The sequence below is a fragment of the Hemibagrus wyckioides genome, linkage group LG12, assembly GCF_019097595.1.
Source record: "Hemibagrus wyckioides isolate EC202008001 linkage group LG12, SWU_Hwy_1.0, whole genome shotgun sequence".
Taxonomy (NCBI): domain Eukaryota; kingdom Metazoa; phylum Chordata; class Actinopteri; order Siluriformes; family Bagridae; genus Hemibagrus; species Hemibagrus wyckioides.
In genome coordinates, this window is record NC_080721.1 from 3739429 (window position 1) to 3760153 (window position 20725).

Genomic DNA, 20725 nt, shown 5'->3' on the forward strand with positions numbered 1-20725 from the left:
TGTAAAAAGTTCATGCTATAGTGATATATCATGAAAGTAGGGCATTTAAGTAGAAGCATGCAGTGGTGATTTCCTCATCTCAAACAATTTATTGAAACAAAAGCCAACAACAGTGGTGGGTATACCACAACAAAAAGGGTTAACCCAACTCAGCCACGAAGTGTTAGGCTACATAAAATCACAGAGCGTGGTCAGCACATGCTGAGAAACACAGAACTCACCAATTTTCTGCAGGGTCAATAGCTACAGACCTCCAAACTTCCAGACGTCCTTCCAGGTGTGGCCTTCAGATTAGTTCAAGAACAGTGCGTAGAGAACTTCATGGAACAGGTTTTCATGGTTGAGCAGCTGCATCCGAGCCTTACATCACCAAATGTAATGCAAAGCATCAAATGCAGTGATGTAAAGACATGTAAAGGACACTAGAGCAGTGGAGATGAGTTCTCTGTAGTGACCAATCACGCTTCCCTGCCTGGAAATGTGATGGACGAGTCTGGGTTTGGCAGTTGCTAGGAGAACGGTACTTGCCTGACCGCATTGTGCCAAGTGTAAAGTTTGTTGGAGGGGGGATTATGATTTGGGGTTGGGCCACTTAGTTCCAGGGAAAGGAACTCTTAATGCTTCAAGACATTCTGAACAATTTCATGCTCCCAACTTTGTGGGAACAGTTTGGGGATGACCCCTTCCTGTTCCAACATGACTGCACACCAGTGCACAAAGCAAGGTCCATAAAGACATGGATGAGTGAGTTTGGTGTGGAGGAACCTGACTGGCCTGAGTCCTGACCTCAACCACCTTTGGGATGCATTGGAGCGGAGACTGCGAACCAGACCTTCTCGTCCAACATCAGTGCCTGACCTCACAAATGTGCTTCCAGAGGAATGGTCAGAAATTTTCCATAAACACTCCTAAACCTTGTGGAAAGCCTTCCCAGAAGAGTTGGGGCTGGGTAAAATATTATTAAACATGGTTTGTTGGTACCCTGAATAATGAAGGCTACAGCAGGGTGCATATGCAATTTTTAAACACAGCTGTGAACCAGTGAACAGTAGCTAAGGTGAAGTCTCTCGTATCAAACTTTCTATCTAACGATGTTAATACTCAAATTCCCTTATAATCGCACAGTTTGGAGTCTTTCAGGTGAGGATGAGTTGCCTTTCGAGTCTGGTGCCTCTTGACATTTCCTCAGGGAGTTTTTCCTCATCACCACTGATGGACAAATACTTTAAATTAAAATGTTATAATCCAGATTTCTGTGAACTACTCCTTAGTTATGTTAAAAGCAAAAACACAATATTGATACCAACTTGGCATATTACCCAACTACTGCTTCACCTACATTTGTGGGTCAACATTACAGAAAAGGAATACAGTCTGAACTGTAAACTCTCCAATCCTTACCTGCAATAAGAAAACAAACCAAAACCATTTCAGAGCTTTCCACGGTCCCAAAGTGTCCTGAGCTATTATGTTTGAAGAAACTCTAAAATGAATCAAGTGGGCTCCAAAACGATTAAAAGTTTTGCTGCCGAAACAACCCTGACCCATCGAGGCATGGACTCCACTAGATCCCTGAAAGTGTTGGCACCAAGCTGTTAGCAGCAGATCCTTTAAGTCTTGTAAGTTGCAAGTTGGGGCCTTCATCGGCTTAAAGGGTACTTTTGTTAGATACTGACCACTGCAGACCAGGAACAGCCCACAAGAGCTGCAGTTTTGGAGAAGGTCTGATCCAGTCATCTAGCCGCCATCACAATTTGTCAAATCCCACTGCCCATTTTTCCTGCTTCTAACACATCGACTTTGAGGACCAACGGCTGCCTAATATATCCCACCCACTAACAGGTGCCATGATGAGGAGATAATTCACTTCACTGGTCAGTGCTCTAGATTTCCCCTTCCAGTAAAAACCTTGAGAAATTCCTACTGAACGCCATCAACTTTGGGAATACGATAAATAAATCCATCACAAAGTATTACGAAGATACGTTTATTCTTAACACGTGGAACATATAGTATAAAGATTTCATACTGAATAAATTATATTCATTAAGCCAAAAAACATCAAGATTTTTAGCTACATTGTCTGAAATACAAATATGCAGAATTCCATAGCACTTTGGGGTAAGGGATGATTTCGCGCCTAGATTTGGTTGAATGTAAGAGAGCTCACTTTAGAGCCATAGACATATTCGATTTCTCCACACCGTTGAGCTTAATGTGTTCGAGTCAATTTTTATAAAGAGATGTATGTGAAGGAAAGGGGATTAAATAAACACATGGCAATGCGCAATGAAGAGATCTTGAGTGTAACCTTTAATTAATCAAAGATTAAAAATGGTGAAGAGCGCAATAAGGGTGAGAGAGAGAGAGAGAGAGAGAGAGAGAAAGAGCAAAGTGTATTGTACATCATTATTTACATTGCAGCCTGGACTGCATCTGAAGCTCAAGACCAGTCCTAAGAGGTGATTTCTTTGAGGGTCAAGTCATACAATCAAGGGACAAAGAGGTCGGGGTGTTGTACACGATACTTTTGGGGGGAAGAATGTCTTTTTGTTTTTTCCTCCCCACTTTCTCTAAATAAGAACGAAAATCATTTTAAAAACTACAGTTTTTGCTGCCAAGTCAGCGTTATCTCAGTGTGAAACAGTATTATTATTATTATTATTATTATTACAGTATGTTTACAGCTCGTCACTTTAAGGTGTACAGTACAAAAAAAAAAAAGTCATACAATCTACTGTACAGGCCTTCCATTTACAGATGTCTGTTCACAGCCAATGACCTGGTCCCTGGGCTCAGTGTATATATATCGTCCGAGTTACAAATTAGAACACAAACAAGAGTCTAAAACTGTATAGCCTCCAAACAAGAACTAAACAATAGTGTCTGCCTGCCCAGTACACCAAAAAGACCACTGGACACCCTTATACCCCAAACTCACTGTAAATGTGACAGCAACTTTGGTTAGTTTAAGTTTGTTTTTTTTTAAATCTACTTTTTCCATTTTAATTTAAAAAAACAAAACAAAACAAAAATCATCCTGGCAGCACACTCTCCCAAGGTCATAGGTCATGGATCCACATTAGTTTTCTCTTCATTTTATTCGAGTTTAAATCCACTTTGTGAAATCCTTCCTTTAGAAAGAAGCACGGTAGAAAGAGCGATCAGTGGAATTTGAGGTGATTTTTTTTGCATAAATTAAAAAAAGGACAGTCAGTTTTCGCTGTTACATTTCATTCCATTCACACAGATCTGAAAGGGGTTTAAAAGCGGTCAAAGGTCAGCCCCACAGCTGTCATGACTGGCCGATCAGAAACAGTACATCACAGATGACGTGGCACACTCCCGAGTTCAGGAGCGGGGATACGGAGACGTCCAGTAGCCGCGACTCGTACAACATGAACTCGGAGTGGTTCTCTTCTACTTTGGCGAGGGCATGCAGGGCACGGGCTGCCCGCCGCATCATGTCCACGCTACTGGGTTCAAAGTGGGACCCCTGCATATGCAGCAGTGAAGCCTGGCTCTGGTGGAACTGTGTGGCAGCTAGACTGTCCTCCAGAAACCCCAGGAGGTTCCCTATACTGCCTTTCTGCACTGCAATGGCCCGAGCTGCCAGGCTATCACCCTGGGCCAGGTTGGCCAGCAGCACCACAGCCATTTCCCGGCACACGGGTACCTTACGGTCACCAATTAAGCGTACCAGCGAACTGTAGAATTTCTCCAGGCGACTGAAGGGTGGCGTGGCCAAAATGAGGTCAACATTATTGTCCTGGATGCTGAGCTTGCTAAGGGTCTCAAGAACCACTGTCTGAGGGGAAACCGCTCCATTAATCCCCAACGTAGGGAAGGGGTCAATGGCTTCTGCTGACGGGCAGACAGCCCAGTGGAGAAGACCATCGAGCAGGGGCAGGCAGATACTCTCAGGATACATGGAAAGGTCCAACTGGCCGGAGATGTTCGCCAACGTGACCAGACAGTTTTCTCGCAGAACCTCCAGACAGTCCCACCACCATTCATCTTGCTCACAGCTGACTCCTTCATCCTCCTCATCCTCTTTCTCATAGGTGACCGGGGCCTCCTTGCGCTCGGGATGCCGGTGGTGCAGGAGTACCACACGGCCCAGTATAAGTAGCAGACCTGGATGTTTGGACATTTCGCTGTCATTGCCAGGGACGAAGGACAGGCTGCGGACAATGTTAGAGACGCATATGCAGCGGCGGGCTAGCGAGTCCTGCCAGTCTGACAAAGTGCACAATGGGGATTCATCCTTGCTGTACGGCTCGTCCTCAAGGATCTTAATGCTGCTGATCTGCTGGGATCGGTCAGACAAGAACTTCTTATCCTGTCCAGACAGGTTCTTATCCTCCCCATTTGCTGTGCCATTCTGCACAGGTTCTTCAGCTGCTGATGCTGACCAGCCAGACAACACATCATCAACAGTGGTCATAATGCAGTCAGGTGCACTGGCTATAGCTGAGGTGTTCTCCCCATCCTCCTCTTGTTTGTTTGAGGAAGGCTGAGACTCCAGTTGCTGCCCGTTCTGCTGGTGTTGTATGCTTCTCTCACTCTTACTTCCGTTCTCAGTAACCAGGTCCGTGACTGGACGTGCCTCTTTTTTCACAGGCACGCGTTTATGAGGTTTGAGCAGCTCCATCTTGCTCTCAAAGTGAGTTTGGATGTGTTCCGTGGTGTCGCCTCCACCGACACTCCAATGAATCAGACCACTGTCAAAACTCTGTCGCTGACCCAACTTGCCGGTGCGACCAATGACGAACGGGTCTTTCTTCCACACTACCTTAATGGGAAGCTTGTCAAATTTGCTAGCCTGTTTCAGCTTTTCCTGTACTCCATTACTGTCTTGGAAGGGCATAGATAATTCCTGCTCTTTAGATGAAGAAATTCCTCCTTCCTTTTCTTCTTCATCCATGTAATTCCGGTCATGCATAGGCTCTTCATTCTCATGCTTGACTTGAATTTGTGATGCGTGTTGGCTAATCTTCTCCTCACTGTCCTCTTCTTCATCCATCTGCCCTACTTCTGGGCCTTCTTCATCAGAGACATCAGTGTCTGCAGCATCTGGGTCAATCAGTGTTCGCTGCCCAGGATCTCCAACCTCATATTCTTTCAAGATACCAAAGATTTCAATGAGGCATCTACGGAAATACTCTACTATCAGTTCAAGGAAGCCAGGAAGCTGAAAGAAAATAAAACGTGATCATCAGACTGAATTCAAACACCACTTTGATGCTGAGAACATCCACAGTGCTGCCTGCACGGCTTACCTGACACAGACTGAAGGTTGAAATGCTATTATCATCATAGAGAAGAATACTGATGGTGTCTAAGGCCCAAGTGCTCTCTGCCAGCAATCCTGATTTCAGGGACATCATGACTCTCCAGGCTTCTGGTGTTCCTACATACACATATAAATGTAGATATACACAAATAAACAAAAACAAAGTGATATACACATCATACACCCATGACAAAATGTCGAAATATACACAGCTTCTTACCGATATCTTTCGTCGTAAGTCGGCGGCGTGTTTTGAGAAGGGGCGGGGTCGCCTCCACAGACCCTGGAGGAAAGGCTACGTCTCTCCTTACCATGGGATGCTGTACCGGTGGCTGAGCTATGTGTGAAGCCGGGGCTAGAGGTCCAGGTTTCTGAATCTTTATCCCAGTATGCATATATGGAGTTTTGCTGGGAGATGTACTGTTCTCTATGGTACTTGGCATGGGTGCTGGACTTGATACCTGTGGAATGTGATTTTGAGAGGACTGAAAATTGGACTGCAGTGTTCTAGACATTGGTGGGCCAGAACCACCAGGTCCATAAGGAGGCTGCCTTTGGTTGACATGACCAGGCCATGGACCTTCATGATTCATTCTCTGGTCTGAAGGTAATAGGTCTTCAGAACGGTTAATGGCGTGGTACCCTGGACCTTGAGTGGAAACTCCAGGAGGTCCCTGACGACCGGGATAGTTGGAATAGTTAATGTCATTTCGGCCTTGCCACACGGGACCTTGGGGCCCATCAGGGACAGATGACAAGGGACTGCCCATCATCTGGGGTGGCATGGAGGACTGAGAGTTAGAGCTGCCAGCATTAGGCCCTCTGTCCCGTCCAAAACCGAAAGGGAACTGACTCTGTGGACCAGGAGGACGTCGATCTGAGCCAGGGAAGGCATTATACTGGTTGTACATGTCCTGTTGGGGTGCACCAGAGGGTTGAGGGCCCTGTTGCTGCTGGCCACTGAATGGATACATTTCCCCCTCATGACGCTTTGCTGGGGGACCATAACCACCATCTCCAGGCCTCTTCTGTGTGTAATTCTGCAAGATGGAAGTTTGGAAAGTTTCTAATTAAACATGTAAAACACAAGGACAAGGTAGATTATTTGGTAAATGCTTGTTATATAATCCATATCTTAGATAAAACTGGATCATAAGGCTGAAATGTTCATTATTATACAAACCGGCTGCTGTGGGTAGATTCCAGGCTGTTGGTTTGGGTACTGTCCACCAGTGGGTGCACTCTGGCCAGTGTACTGATTCACAAAGGAATCATGCCTGTAGGGAAAAAAAAAGAGATATGGCTAAATAATGACCATTTTCTAACGAGGTAATAAACATTACAAACACAATCAACATGACAAAAAGTAAATGTTAACCTTTGCTGTTGTGGATTAGGCGAGTACATCCCTGTGTCAGCACCAGAGGGCATGGGGTTTGGCTGTGGGGCTCCAGGACCTATACTGCCATCTGGACTCATGCCTGGCTCTTGTCTGTAAGGACACATTAAATTGTAAATGTACACTTTTTTTTGTTGGTTGTATTATTCTGCACATGGCTTTGAAGAGTCATCATAACAATGCAATATTTAAAGGAAACTCATGTAACCTTCAAAATGTCTTTACAGTCAAGAGCCAGGCATGGGTCCAGAGGGCATGGGGTTTGGCTGTGGGGCCCAGGACCCACTCTGCCATCTGGACTCCTGTTTTGCTTTTGACTGTGAGGACACGCTGAAGGTCAACTAACTATGATGGTCTGGTCTTTTGTACTTTTAAGAAAACCGTCTACAAGATTACTTTGCATTACAGCCAGCGTCTCGTACCTTCGTTCATATCCTGGTCCGTATGGTCCATACTGTTGTCTGTGACCTAACTGCACGTTACCAATAGGTCCTGGAGGGCCTCTGTTATACTGTTCACTCATTCCACTGCTGGGGCCTTGTCCCGGATTCATGAACTGCTCACCGGCTAAACGTAAAGCAGATGCAAAGTCAAGTAACATTCCACTACTGTATAGTTGTAAGCTATAACACCAGAAATAACACACTCACCTTTCCTCATACCACCAAAAGGGTCCTTATTAGGCTCGTACGGTCCTGGTCCTGGTCCTCCTGGTCCTAAACGACCCATTATATCAGGTGGGCCTCCCATTCCGGGCTGGAAGTTGGAGTTAGGCGTCAGCGAGCTCCGTCTAGCAAAAGCAGGATCTCCACCATCAGCAAACGGGTCTTGAACATTCACATTGCTCCTGTTTGAAGATCAGTCGGAAACATCTGTTGCTTTATATATACACTTCATTAACAGTCTTCTTTAATTCATCGTCACTGAATATAATGATGCAATTCAAATTTTGGACATACCGCACACCGGGCATAGGAGGCATTTGGCTGTGGGGTGTTGACGCAGGGGTAGGGGGTTTCAGATCGTTTCCTTCAGCCATGGAGCTGCTAGTCGACTGTGGAGTCTGAGGACCCTGTAATGATCCAGATCCCGCTGGAGAAAGATTCAGAAAGACCAGTTATAATCATGTTTACTGAAATACTCAACCAGAGATCACATTCATTCTTCATTCTGATGTTTACAATGAAGGTTATTTAATCTAGAGTGATTTGGTCATTGCATTAATATAGTTTTAACCAGATTCCATATCCCATATTACACCACACAGCTTCAAACCATGAATAAATCCAATATCATCACTCTTGGTAATAACGGGGGAAAAAATTAACAAAAATGCTTTGTGGTTAATTAATAGTTTTTTTCTGTTGTCATACTGACCAAGCTGAGGATGCACACTGACCTGGAGAGGGTGGCTGTACCTTCGCCTGATTCTTTTTGGGGTCGTTGTTAAAAATGTCTGGAGGTGGGTCCTCACCACGCTCGATCTTGCACTCAAAGGCATACAGACACTGAATGTACTGCTTCTTTAGGGAGCTAGCGGCACTACTAGAGGTCCCAACATTCAGGTTCGTCGCCAGCTCCCTCCACTTTTTATTCTTATTCACCTGGAGATCAGATAAAGACAGATCGTCATGACGACGTGCAAGACACAGGGTCAAAGGGCCAAATTCATCAGAGATCAGAATATACAGTCTGAACCATTCATTACCTATGGCTAGTGAGATCTGACCAAAACACCGCGGAGGGAGAAAACAATCAGAAGTAAATAAGTTTATAACGATTATCGTTCTGATATGACTGAGAACACCGGGGCAGCAGGTCACAGGTCAAAATCTATTAATCTTTGGCATACTAGACAGCTACCAGGCTCGGTTCTGAGAGTTTCTAAGCCAAAGACATCCAGTCCGAAGCCAGACCGCAATCTCAATGGCTAATTATTCAAACACAAAGGACCGCCTTTTTATTTCATTATGTCATATTGAGCATCAGTTAATAAAATTGGTTTCAGAAAGTAAAGTGACAAACATTTCAAAATAAATGAATTAGAACATTCCTGCACACTGACCTGTGTAAGGCCACCGATCTCTTTAACAGATACATAAAGGCGGAAGAGGTCGAGAGGCTTTCGGCCCACCGCCGGCAGGTTGGTCATGCCCATGGCTTTCTCCTCAGCGAAGGCCAGGTATCGGTCCACCCACATCTTCCTCTCTGGCTCAGTTCCCAGTTCATAAAGCCGAGTTATCTTCTCATTTGTGGTGGTGGAAGAGTTTGACTTCTACAGGAGCAACAGCAGAGAACAAAATGAGCAAAAAAATGAAATGAAGATGAAATCTTTTAGAAGATATATAACTTCAGTTACATGACTCTACCTTTTTTGATTCAGTCTTAGGAGTTCCATCAGCTTTATTATTCATCTTCTGGTTTTGGTTAAGCTTATCCATGCCGAACTCCGGGCTGGGGGTCATGCCTGGTGGACAGAAGGAAACATTTGTGAACTATATCCCCTACCGAAAGGGGAGGAGTTCTAGAGTTTGAGTATAAAGAGCTGCATCTCACCTGCCGAGTTGTTGGCCACGTTGCCTCCCATGGTGTACGGTCCTGCCTGGTTCATCATCCCGTGCATGCTGTTCATAGGTGGTGCGTACGGAGACCCGGCTCCCATTATCCCCTGATTCATACCCGGATAACCAGGAGGTCTGAGGAAAGCAGTTATGCAGAAGAGACAAAAGAAACAATGACTATGTATACAATAATAAAGTGTAAGTGATAGCCTGTGACCTCATTTCCTGTCAAAAACACAGCAACTGACCAGTCCGAGCAGCATCTTCTGCTTCATGAGCAATTATTGGACATGTGAACTCTGAGTAACTCTGAAATCAGGGCATTATCCATTATCACCAGCTGTAATAGTAACTAGAACTTTTCTTGCATCTCCGTCGACTGACCCACTGATGCCCCATACTTCCTGTTTAAGCTGTGAAACTTCATTCTATTCCATTTGTCTAGAGTTTATAACAAGGGACACGCATTAGGAATTCCCTGATGGGCTTCATGCTGGACAAACCTGATATTTAAAGTCCAGAAATGAGAAAACTCCTACCACTGGTCTAACTGGACACTCATATTTAAGAAAAATATCAAAAAGGACACAATACTGAGCCCCAGGGCCATGCCCATATTCAATCATTTGTCAAACTTGGATAAGTAGAGCTGTGACTGGTGCTGGTGGGATCACAGTGTGTCACTTCCTGTTACCAGTATGGAGCGTGTGTGTGGAATAATTCAGGAAAACTTTCCATTTTAAGTGTCCTATATTAATTAAACATTCTTGCCATTAAACATGTACTCAACAACAAGGATTGTTTTTTCTTGCTGTCGAATTTCATTCACAGAAATGAAGTGAGTGTGTTGAATAAAAGACTGACGGATGTGTGAGACTTTCGTGTGATGGTTTGTCACTTGTGGGTGTTGTTACTTTGCGCAGACTCTCAGTCTCCTAAACATCATGAAGCTTCTGAGCTAGCAAAGCAAACGTAACACGAGATATGGAGTTTACAAGTAGGCTTGTGAATTTTAAGAAAAAAATCATTAGGAAGTGCTGGTTTAGTTGATTAGTTTCCCCTGACCACTAGTCAGGACTACATAGGGATCTATACAATTCAATTCAATTCATTTTGTATAGCACTTTTAACAAAGAGCATTGTCTCAAAGCAGCTTTACATGAGAAACGACATAAGAAAACAACAAATATATGAACAGACAAACAGTCCTAGATGTTATCCCAAGTGAGCAAGCCTGAGGTGACTGAGGCGACTGTGGCAAGGAAAAGCTCCCCTAGATGGTAAGAGGAAGAAACCTTGAGAGGAACCAGACTCAAGATCTGTGGTCATTGTTACAAAAACAATTTGAGCAAAAAGCTCAGTGTTTTATTTTATTTTCAGTACCTGTGTATGGAGTTAGCAGGAGCGTGGTGCATGCCTGCTGTGCTCGGATCTTGGGGTTTTCTGTTCATGCCCGGTGGAGGACACATGCCCGAGGCCACCTGAGGTGGTATGCCAGCCATGTTGGGGCTCATGCCAGGACCGGGACCGTACGGCCTCGAGCCCATCTGCCCTGGACCCATGCGGCCAGGAGGCATTCCGCTATACGCACCCCCTCCTCCCTGCCCCGACATGGGATTCATCGGGGTGCCCATGCTCGGGCCGCTGGGATAATTAGGTCCGGGCATGCCGCTGTACCCGGGCTGCCTCGGGTAGCCTGCAGGGAAGAGCATGATGGGAGACAGACATGTAAATCTTCTACATTATCAACAATAAAACTGATATTAAGCCATGCAAGTGGACGCAGGATGGACTAACAATCTACAGCCACTGATGGATCTCTCCTAAAACCCGATACTAAGCGATTAACCGGACCCTGGGGGTCAATAATATCTAAATATCAGTGTTATTGTTTATCATCAACCATATTTCTCTGCTACACAATCATGATACAGAAGGAACTCTCCACTGTGTGTATAGTGTTTATAACACTCTATTCTAGTCTACACTGTGTGTATAAAGTGTTTATAACACTCCAGAGACTGCTAATGTGTATGTGAAGGTCTGAGCTTCACTGGCATATAAAAACAAATCATTTTAAATAGAACTGAATAAACCATAAAGGTGTAGTTTAACTTTTATACCTGGAACCTAGACTGCAGTCTTACCCTAGATTTAAAGAAAAATTCCTTCACATCACAGCAGATTCAGTGGAACAACAAACTTTATGACAACATACAAACAAACATATGAACCGAAATCCTGAAGCTGAGAAGGTTTCTAAGAAGAAACTCTTCTGTATCTCCGCATTCAGACGCTTGGCTACGGCTCGGGTGCTTCCCGCTTGCTTTGTTTATCTGGAGAAGCCTCTAGAATGTGGCTGCGGTCAACTGTCCACTGACTGAGCAGTCTGTATTTTGATTTTTTCTTTTTTCACATCCATTTCACCCCCTGCTCATCTGACCGCTCAAGGTGCTTGTGATAGAAAGAGAGGAACACGGGATGTACACCATTACTTCGTTCTTCACCATGAGGTCAATGTCTTACCTTGAGGAACATACTGCCCTCCTTGGGGCCCGTAATTGCCCATGGAGTTGTTCTGAGGATAATGACCCATCCCAGCATGCACCTGGCCTCCAGACTGTGGGCGTGGGGATAAGGCGGAGGCAGGCTGAGGAGAGCCGTAAGGAGGAATCTGTGTGTTCCTCATGTAGACTACAGAGAAAAAGAAAAAAAAAAAAAAAAAAAGAGATGGCTGCGTGAACATCGATCAGAAATGCATGGTGGAAATGATCATCACTGGGTTTAATGGAACAAGGAGTAAGGCACTGACCACGCTCAAAATGCCCAGAAAGAGCTTGAGAAACTCATCCGTCTTAAAGTTTTGAGAAAGGAAAGTGAGAAACCGTTTGATATTTCAGGTGTAAATGATTATTTACAACGGTTTGAACATCTTGACTATATTTTCTACATATTTTGCAGCTAAGCGGATGAATAAAAGTGTGGTCAGTGAAGGCTAATGTTCATGTACACACGCCCTAAGGTGACCATTTGTTTGTTTGTTTGTCTGCAGCCATTAGAAACCATGAAGCCTTGGTGTTTGTGGACTCTTATCTGAGAGCAACAAAACAAAAGCTGTGCATTAAAAAACATGGCTAATTAAAAACAGTAGCTGTTTGTGACAGGGTTGCCAGATCACCACACTTTCTCCCTGTAAAAAAAAAAATTAACAAAAAGCTCAGCCATTTTCTTCTTTTTTTTCTTTTTAACCTGCTCCCTTTTTCAAAATTAATCCCAAATCGGTCAAAACAAAACAAAACAAAACAAAATAAGATAAAATAAAAAGGCAGAACCTGGCAACCTGACTAGAGTGTTACTCTCAAGCAGAACGTGTCACATGAGGAAAAGTTCATTGTGATTTGAATTCCATGTTTCCCGACATGGAGTCACATATCCAGAGTAATTTACTTCTTTACAGAGATTTTAAGAGATGTAAAGCAGAAAAATTCGATTCATCCCAAAGAGTCGATTCTTTTGAATGAATTCACCATAAAGATTCGGTGACTGATTCGTTCTGCCAGTTACATCATTACACCGGTAGATGGCGCCAGTATTTTTCTTTTATGAGTAACTCTGTTCCGTTCTCTCAGTATATTGTGTGTGTTCAGGTGAAGTAAGGGAGATTCGCAGCAGCTTTAGAGGCTGATTGCCACGAGTCTGCTAGCTAGCTGCTGCTGAGGAGTCTCATGGCCTGAGGGAAGGTGGTGTTCGCCGGGAGCCGTGTGCTATGATGATACACAGAGAGTTCACCAGAGGGAAGAGAAGCTCCTCGTGAGCTGGGTGAGAACAGTCAAGTAAAAGCTTCCGAAAAATACACCAGAAGACACAGAGCTTAACATACGGAAACCTCAGGGTCATTGCTCAAGACTTTAAATCCACATCCTACATTTACTCCTGATTATTTTTTACAATAAAACGATGAGAGAGAGAGAGAGTGAGTGGGTGAGTGAGAGAGGGAGGGAGGGACAGAGAGAGAGACAGAAAAAGAAAGTGAGAGTGTGTGAGAGAGAACGAGAAAGAATTTTAGAAAGAGAGTGTGTGTGAGACAGTGGAACAGAGAGACAGTTTTAGAGAGAGAGAGAGAGAGAGAGAGAGCGAGATTGTATTACACTTTATATCGCGCTAGTGTATTAGAGCTCTTGAAAAAAAACTGCATAATTAGAGGTGTGTGTGTGTGTGATTCCCGTAGTTTCTCCAGTTCAAGCTAAAGAGGAAGTGATGGAGTGCAGGCCTGATCAAGCGCATGTTTCTTACACCTCATAACACCAACAGTACTTTAGGAGTAATTGCTCAACACACACACACCTCGACTCGAGAGCCGTGTGTCGTTACACCTCTAGAACATAAATCAGGAACATCAGGAGAACCACATGACACTGTATCAGTCTCAGAAGTTTCTGGAAGCCTCACCTCTCTCCTGGCCCACAGCGGACTGGTTTATGGAAGAATGTAAGATTCCATCTGACTGGACGCTGGAAGGTCTGGGAGGCATCTGACTTCCTGAGAAAGGCAGAAAGAGGATTTCTAAATAATGCAGCAAGAACCAGTGTGTGACACGGCAACGTGGAGTCGCTTCATTCTACACACCAACAAATCAGTGCTCAGGAGTCTTCACCATCAACCACACACACAGGATATATCTGAACTGAGTATTTTCACACACACAGGATACATCTGAAAATTTACACACACACACACACACACACACACAGAGGATATATCTGAACTAAATTTACACACAGAATATATCTGAACTAAATTCACACACACACACAGGATATATCTGAACTAAATTTACACACACACAATATATCTGAACTAAATTTACACACACAGAGGAAATATCTGAACTGAATTTACTTACACGCACACAGTATAAGGTGTAAAGCATACAATGTAATGTGTAAGGTGTATAGTATAAGGTGTAACATGTAAAGTAATGTGTAACGTGTAAAGTGTAATGTATATGGTATAAGAGTGTGAGAAAATGTTTAAGGTGTAATATTAAAGTATATGGTGTAAAGTTCTAGGTGTAAAGCATATGGTGGAAACTGTAAGGTGTAATGGATATGATGTAAAGTGTATGGTGTAAAGTATATGGTGCAAGATGTAAAGTGTAATATGTAAAGTGTAATATGTAAAGTACAAGGTGTAAAGTATATGGTGTAAAGTATAAGATGTAAAGTGTGAAGTATATGGTGTAAAGTGTAAGGTGTAACGTATATGGTGTAAAATATATGGTGTAAAGTATAAGATGTAAAGTGCAAGATGTAAAGTGCAAGATGTAAAGTATAAATCATATGGCGTAAAGTATATGGTGTAACATACACTATATTGCCAAAAGTATTCGCTCACCCATCCAAATAATCAGAATCAGGTGTTCCAATCACTTCCATGGCCACAGGTGTATAAAATCAAGCACCTAGGCATGCAGACTGTTTTTACAAACATTTGTGAAAGAATGGGTCGCTCTCAGGAGCTCAGTGAATTCCAGCGTGGAACTGTGATAGGATGCCACCTGTGCAACAAATCCAGTCGTGAAATTTCCTCGCTCCTAAATATTCCACAGTCAACTGTCAGCTGTATTATAAGAACATGGAAGTGTTTGGGAGCGACAGCAACTCAGCCACGAAGTGGTAGGCCACGTAAACTGACGGAGCGGGGTCAGCGGATGCTGAGGCGCATAGTGCGAAGAGGTCGCCAACTTTCTGCAGAGTCAATCGCTACAGACCTCCAAACTTCATGTGGCCTTCAGATTAGCTCAAGAACAGTGCGCAGAGAGCTTCATGGAATGGGTTTCCATGGCCGAGCAGCTGCATCCAAGCCATACATCACCAAGTGCAATGCAAAGCGTCGGATGCAGTGGTGTAAAGCACGCCGCCACTGGACTCTAGAGCAGTGGAGACGCGTTCTCTGGAGTGACGAATCGCGCTTCTCCATCTGGCAATCTGATGGACGAGTCTGGGTTTGGGGGTTGCCAGGAGAACGGTACTTGTCTGACTGCATTGTGCCAAGTGTAAAGTTTGGTGGAGGGGGGATTATGGTGTGGGGTTGTTTTTCAGGAGCTGGGCTTGGCCCCTTAGTTCCAGTGAAAGGAACTCTGAATGCTTCAGCATACCAAGACATTTTGGACAATTCCATGCTCCCAACTTTGTGGGAACAGTTTGGAGCTGGCCCCTTCCTCTTCCAACATGACTGTGCACCAGTGCACAAAGCAAGGTCCATAAAGACATGGATGACAGAGTCTGGTGTGGATGAACTTGACTGGGCTGCACAGAGTCCTGACCTCAACCCGATAGAACACCTTTGGGATGAATTAGAGCGGGGACTGAGAGCCAGGCCTTCTCGTCCAACATCAGTGTGTGACCTCACAAATGCGCTTCTGGAAGAATGGTCAAAAATTCCCATAAACACACTCCTAAACCTTGTGGACAGCCTTCCCAGAAGAGTTGAAGCTGTTATAGCTGCAAAGGGTGGACCGACGTCATATTGAACCCTATGGATTAGGAATGGGATGTCACTTAAGTTCATATGCGAGTCAAGGCAGGTGAGCGAATACTTTTGGCAATATAGTGTATATGGTGTAAAATATATGGTGTAAAGTATAAGATGTAAAGTATATGGTGTAAAGTATAAGATGTAAAGTATAAGGTGTAAAGTATAAATTATATGGCGTAAAGTATATGGTGTAACATATGGTGTAAAGTATAAGATGTAAAGTATAAGGTGTAAAGTATAAATTATATGGTGTAAAGTATATGGTGTAACATATATGGTGTAAAGTATAAGATGTAAAGTACAAGATGTAAAGTATATGGTGTAAAGTATAAGATGTAAAGTGTAAGGTGTAAAGTGCAAGATGTAAAGTATATGGTGTAAAGTGTAAGATGATCATTTCAGTGACTCGTCCGCTCGACGTCAGCAGCAGTCATAACTGTTTATCTGTGTGTGCGCGCGCATGCTCACATTTCTATTATTAGTTAAGCAGCAACTCATCAATCAGATAAATCCACTGTTCATTTCTCATAATCTCATTACTGATTATTCCACTAATCACTGCAGCAGTGCTTTAACCCCTCCATCTGACCCCCATCCTGATCCAGTGACCGGTCTGGAGAGTGTACAGTGTACAGCACAAGCCAGAAATACGACTTCTGTGTATTTATAGATCTATAAGGAATGCAGAACTGTCGGCTGAATTAAAGCCCAGAGCACCAGAGGAGAGGACTGGACACTCATCACTCGGACATCTGACAGATGTTGACCATTTTATCACGTACACTTCACAAAATTAGAGTGTGTTGTCTGGTTCATGGTGGATCCAGAGCTATATTACAGAAATCTTCTTTAATATTATTGTGATTATCTGTCGATGAAGACATCCGTCTGTATATCCAACATTCATTTAAAGGTCAGATCAAACTTCACCAACAAACCAACCACTGACCGGTCCTGGACAAGAGAACCAGCAGCTTCTTCTTTAATACATGCATGTACTTTACGTGCTCATGCTTTTTTGGATTTAAATATAAATACTTGCATCATATTTCTATAACTTGAGGTCAATCAGAAGCTCACCAGCAGGTGAAAGAGGTCCGGTGCGAGAAGGCGTGGCACTGGCCGGCGAGCCCACGGGGGATGGTGAAGGCCCACGGATACCCGGTACGTGAGGCGAGGTGTGTGGAGAGAACGGTGACTGAGCTGGGTTGCTCTGCTCGCCCTGACTGCTGGACACGCCAGACGTGCTGACCCCTGGACTCAGTGCACCCTCTGTCCCGGTGGGCAGGTCATCGATGGAGCCCAGGTCCTGAAACATTAGAAGACAGCAGAAGGTGATTATAAAAGGATTATTAACGAGAATTTAACAATCAGCGAATACACGGACATGCAGAGCAGAAAATAAACCCCTCTCATGGATTTACTGCCCAGTAGTGGCCTCGTCTGACCGTTTAAGAAAAACAAGATGAAGTGGATGGATTTTAAAGAGCTGAGTGATGCGAACATTTCCGCTTACACACTAACCGCCTTCACCAGTTTAAGAAAAAGGGGAAAAAAGGAGAATCAAAAACACACCCACACATTCGGATCAGTAGCCAAGAATTTCCCACAGTAACACACACACACACACGCACGCACCAGAAATGTCCTGGCAGCAGCCCAGAAGTCTGTGGCTTTGCACTTGAATTGATGCCCACTACTATTTTTGAGAAACCCTGACCTGACTGGTGAACCCCAGGAGGAAAGGGGGGGGGGGGAGAGATGGGAAAAAGAGAGCACGAGAGAGAGGATGGGGGAAATGGGAGAGAGAGGAATAGGAGAGACTGGAGGAAAGACGGGGGGGAGTAGAGAGCGAGGACAGACGAGAGGAGAGGGAGAGAGAGAGGAATAGGAGAGATGAGAGAGAAAGAGAGATAGAGAGAGAGAGAGAGAGAGAGAGAGAGAGGAGAGGGGAGAGAGAAGGAGAGAGAGGAGAGATGAGAGACAGAGAGGGGAGAGAGAAGGAGAGAGGAGAGATGAGAGAGAGAACAAGGGATGAAGAAGAGATAGAGAAGGATAGATGGGGAGAGAGACAGGAGGAGAGACGGGAGGGGAGTGCTACCTCAGCCTAGGTAAGATTTATGGATAAAAGTCAATCGCAGATGAACACACACACACACACACACACCCTCCGTATTCACACCTGCAGTCCTGGATGTGGGCGTGTCCCAAACCCCCAGCATTTCCAGCTGTGATGAGAGCAGAAGCTGTGTTTTTTTGTTTGTTTGTTTTTATAAACGTCTCTGGACGTGTTTAAGGAGTGGACAGGAAAAGATGAAACCACATGTCAAATCATGAATCAGTGTATTGCTCTGTGTTTGCCCCCGAGGAGAATAAAGCTCTTTAATTACCCCTGGCCCGTATGTCTGATGAGCACACACTCACCCCGGCTGTGCTGCAGCTCAAACTGCTGACCGCACAAAACCAAGCTGGTAAACTCTCTGTCCTGCACTTTCCATTCAGCAAACACTGAGCACACTGACACACACACACACACACACACACAGACACTCCCCCCCCCCCAACAAAAAGCAACAGTACACTACAGACGGCGTATGCACATACACACACGCTGACACCCCCCACCCCCCGACAAAGCCACTAAAGCAACACCACAGTACAGAGAGCGCACTCAACACACACACAATGACACACACACACACTGACACACACCCCGACAAAGCCACTAGAGCAACGATACAATACAGAGCGCACTCAACACACGCTCTGAAAACACACACTCACACAAACACATGCACACACACGCCCACTATGACAGACACAATGACCGACACACACACAGACACAATGACTGACGCACACACACAGTTTCCTACATTACTGATAAATCTACTACACATGATCAACCTTGCACAATAAACACTTCCACATCTCTAACACACACACAGAGGATTGTCCAGAAGCAGATGTTGCCATAGTAACTGAATCCTGAGTGAGAACCCGCCCACTGTGACGGCAGACAGGAAGTTCTCACGGAAATAAACAACAAACACAAACAGCTGATTATCAGCAGAGTCAGAGAGAGAGAGAAGGGAGCGAGAGAGAGGGGAAAAAGAGAGAGGGAAGAGAGAGGGGGGGGGGGCTGAAAGTGAATAAATCAGGTACATGGACAGGAAGCTGGAGGCCCAGAATAGAAACAGGAAACGGCTCCAGACTCGGAATAAAGCAACAACAGACTGAAACACAAAGTAGAGAAGAACAGAGAGGCAGAGCAAGTCCTCACAGAGACGTCCAGAGGGGGGAGAGAGAGAGAGAGAGAAGACAAAAAATAAAGAAATAGAAGCGAGAGCTGAACACCAACTGGACAACCTGAATACACTGAGCCGATGTCTGGTTCTGGCCCCAGTCTGATGTGTCTTAGTGTCCTTTTCACATAAAACAACAACAATAATAATAATGATAATAATAATAATAATAATAATAATAATGAACTCTTCAACTGCTGTGCTGGAGAACTTTTTCCTAGTCATTTTCACATTTTATTAAATCGTCCTATAGAGCAGCGGGTGAGAGAGAACATGTTCAGCAGAAGGCTGAGGGGGCGGGGCTGAGAGGTGAAGGTGCGATAAGACGCTCAGGTGAAACATCAGAAACCACAGCAGCCCTGATCTCAAATCCCAAAACGTGAAATTATTCCTAGAATTTTTTTGCTTTTCCATTAACACAAAACTATAAAGTCATCTAATTTCTGTAATAAATAAAAATATATCACATCATAATAATAATAATAATAATAATAATAATATTATTATTATTATTATTATTATAATACCACATCCCACCACAAGATGGCAGCGTGAACCTAGGTTTATTTCAGTCAATAAAATTAAAGCTATAATCATCTCAGTCTTAGCGCCTGATTCTCTCTCCGTACAGATGTTTAAACATCTGTATAAAATCATGTTATGGATGTGTGTTCTGTTCTAATCCATGCACGCCTGTCATATCATATTACACCACCAGATGGCAGCATAAGGTCAGAAATCTGGCCAGGCCAGTGGTTCTGACATCACTGCGGCTATTCTCAAGTAAAGAAAACGCACTACACGTGCTGTTCTGTGCAAATCCAGGGGTGACGCAAAGCCCCGCCCACATTTAGCTCATGTTTTCAATTACGATATTGTGCACTAAAACGGTGCGAGATCTAACAAAGTTAGATGATACCAAAGTTTGTGGGCGGGGTCATACAAGGGGTGGAGCTACAGTCAGATGATGGTTTATTGTAAAAGATTTCTGATGACCGCCTCAGTACTTAAGGCGTGAGCCTCGTTGGCCAATCGGATCTCAGCATGCTTGTCACGTCATTAACGCTGAGTGTTTGAACTCTACTGAGGCTGAATTGGCCGAAAGGAGGCGCTGTTCATGTTTCTGCCCATTAAAACACACAGGATCACTGAGGCTGGGCAACATGACCAAATAATATCCACATGATGTCACAAGGTACGTTTGCACACAGCAGATGTTAGAATTCAGTGTTTAATTAAAAACGTCTTTTCCTGCCGATTGGCTGAAATCAAAACCATCTGCTTTATGCATCACTTAGCTCCGCCCACCTCACCCCTGCATAAGCCATTGAGATATTAGTACAGAGTGCTTGGACCCCGTAAATCGCTCTCAGCCACGAGTGCTAGTTTTCCTCTGGAATGAAATCAGTGGAAAGAGTGGAACAGACGAAGAGTGGAAGAGAGAAAGAGTGGAAGAGAAGAAGAGAATGGGAGAAGAGGAAGAGTAGAAGAGTGGAAGAGAAGACGAGTGGCAGAAAGGAAGCGAGAAAGAGAAGAGGAGAAGAGAGGAAGAGAAGAGGACAAGAAGAGGAAGAGTGGATGAGAAGAAGAGGAAGAATGTCAGAAAGGAAGAGATGAAGAGAGGAGA

General features: G+C 44.3%; 1 protein-coding gene across 1 annotated transcript in view; it reads right to left on the minus strand.

The window, feature by feature from the left end:
- Positions 1-2290: 2290 nt before the first annotated feature.
- arid1ab (AT-rich interactive domain 1Ab) overlaps positions 2291-20725 on the minus strand; it is a 44677-nt gene continuing 26242 nt past the window's right edge. Inside the window, exons 5-20 of the mRNA XM_058404767.1 lie at positions 16874-17102; positions 13706-13795; positions 11783-11950; positions 10640-10952; positions 9252-9391; positions 9065-9162; positions 8761-8970; positions 8095-8299; positions 7655-7787; positions 7346-7542; positions 7118-7262; positions 6675-6788; positions 6480-6573; positions 5517-6336; positions 5283-5413; positions 2291-5194 (exon numbers count right to left, since the gene is read on the minus strand). Of these exons, the coding sequence (XP_058260750.1) occupies positions 3296-5194; positions 5283-5413; positions 5517-6336; positions 6480-6573; positions 6675-6788; positions 7118-7262; positions 7346-7542; positions 7655-7787; positions 8095-8299; positions 8761-8970; positions 9065-9162; positions 9252-9391; positions 10640-10952; positions 11783-11950; positions 13706-13795; positions 16874-17102 (4986 nt within the window). The 3' untranslated portion in view covers positions 2291-3295. The remainder of the gene's footprint in view (positions 5195-5282; positions 5414-5516; positions 6337-6479; positions 6574-6674; positions 6789-7117; positions 7263-7345; positions 7543-7654; positions 7788-8094; positions 8300-8760; positions 8971-9064; positions 9163-9251; positions 9392-10639; positions 10953-11782; positions 11951-13705; positions 13796-16873; positions 17103-20725) is intronic.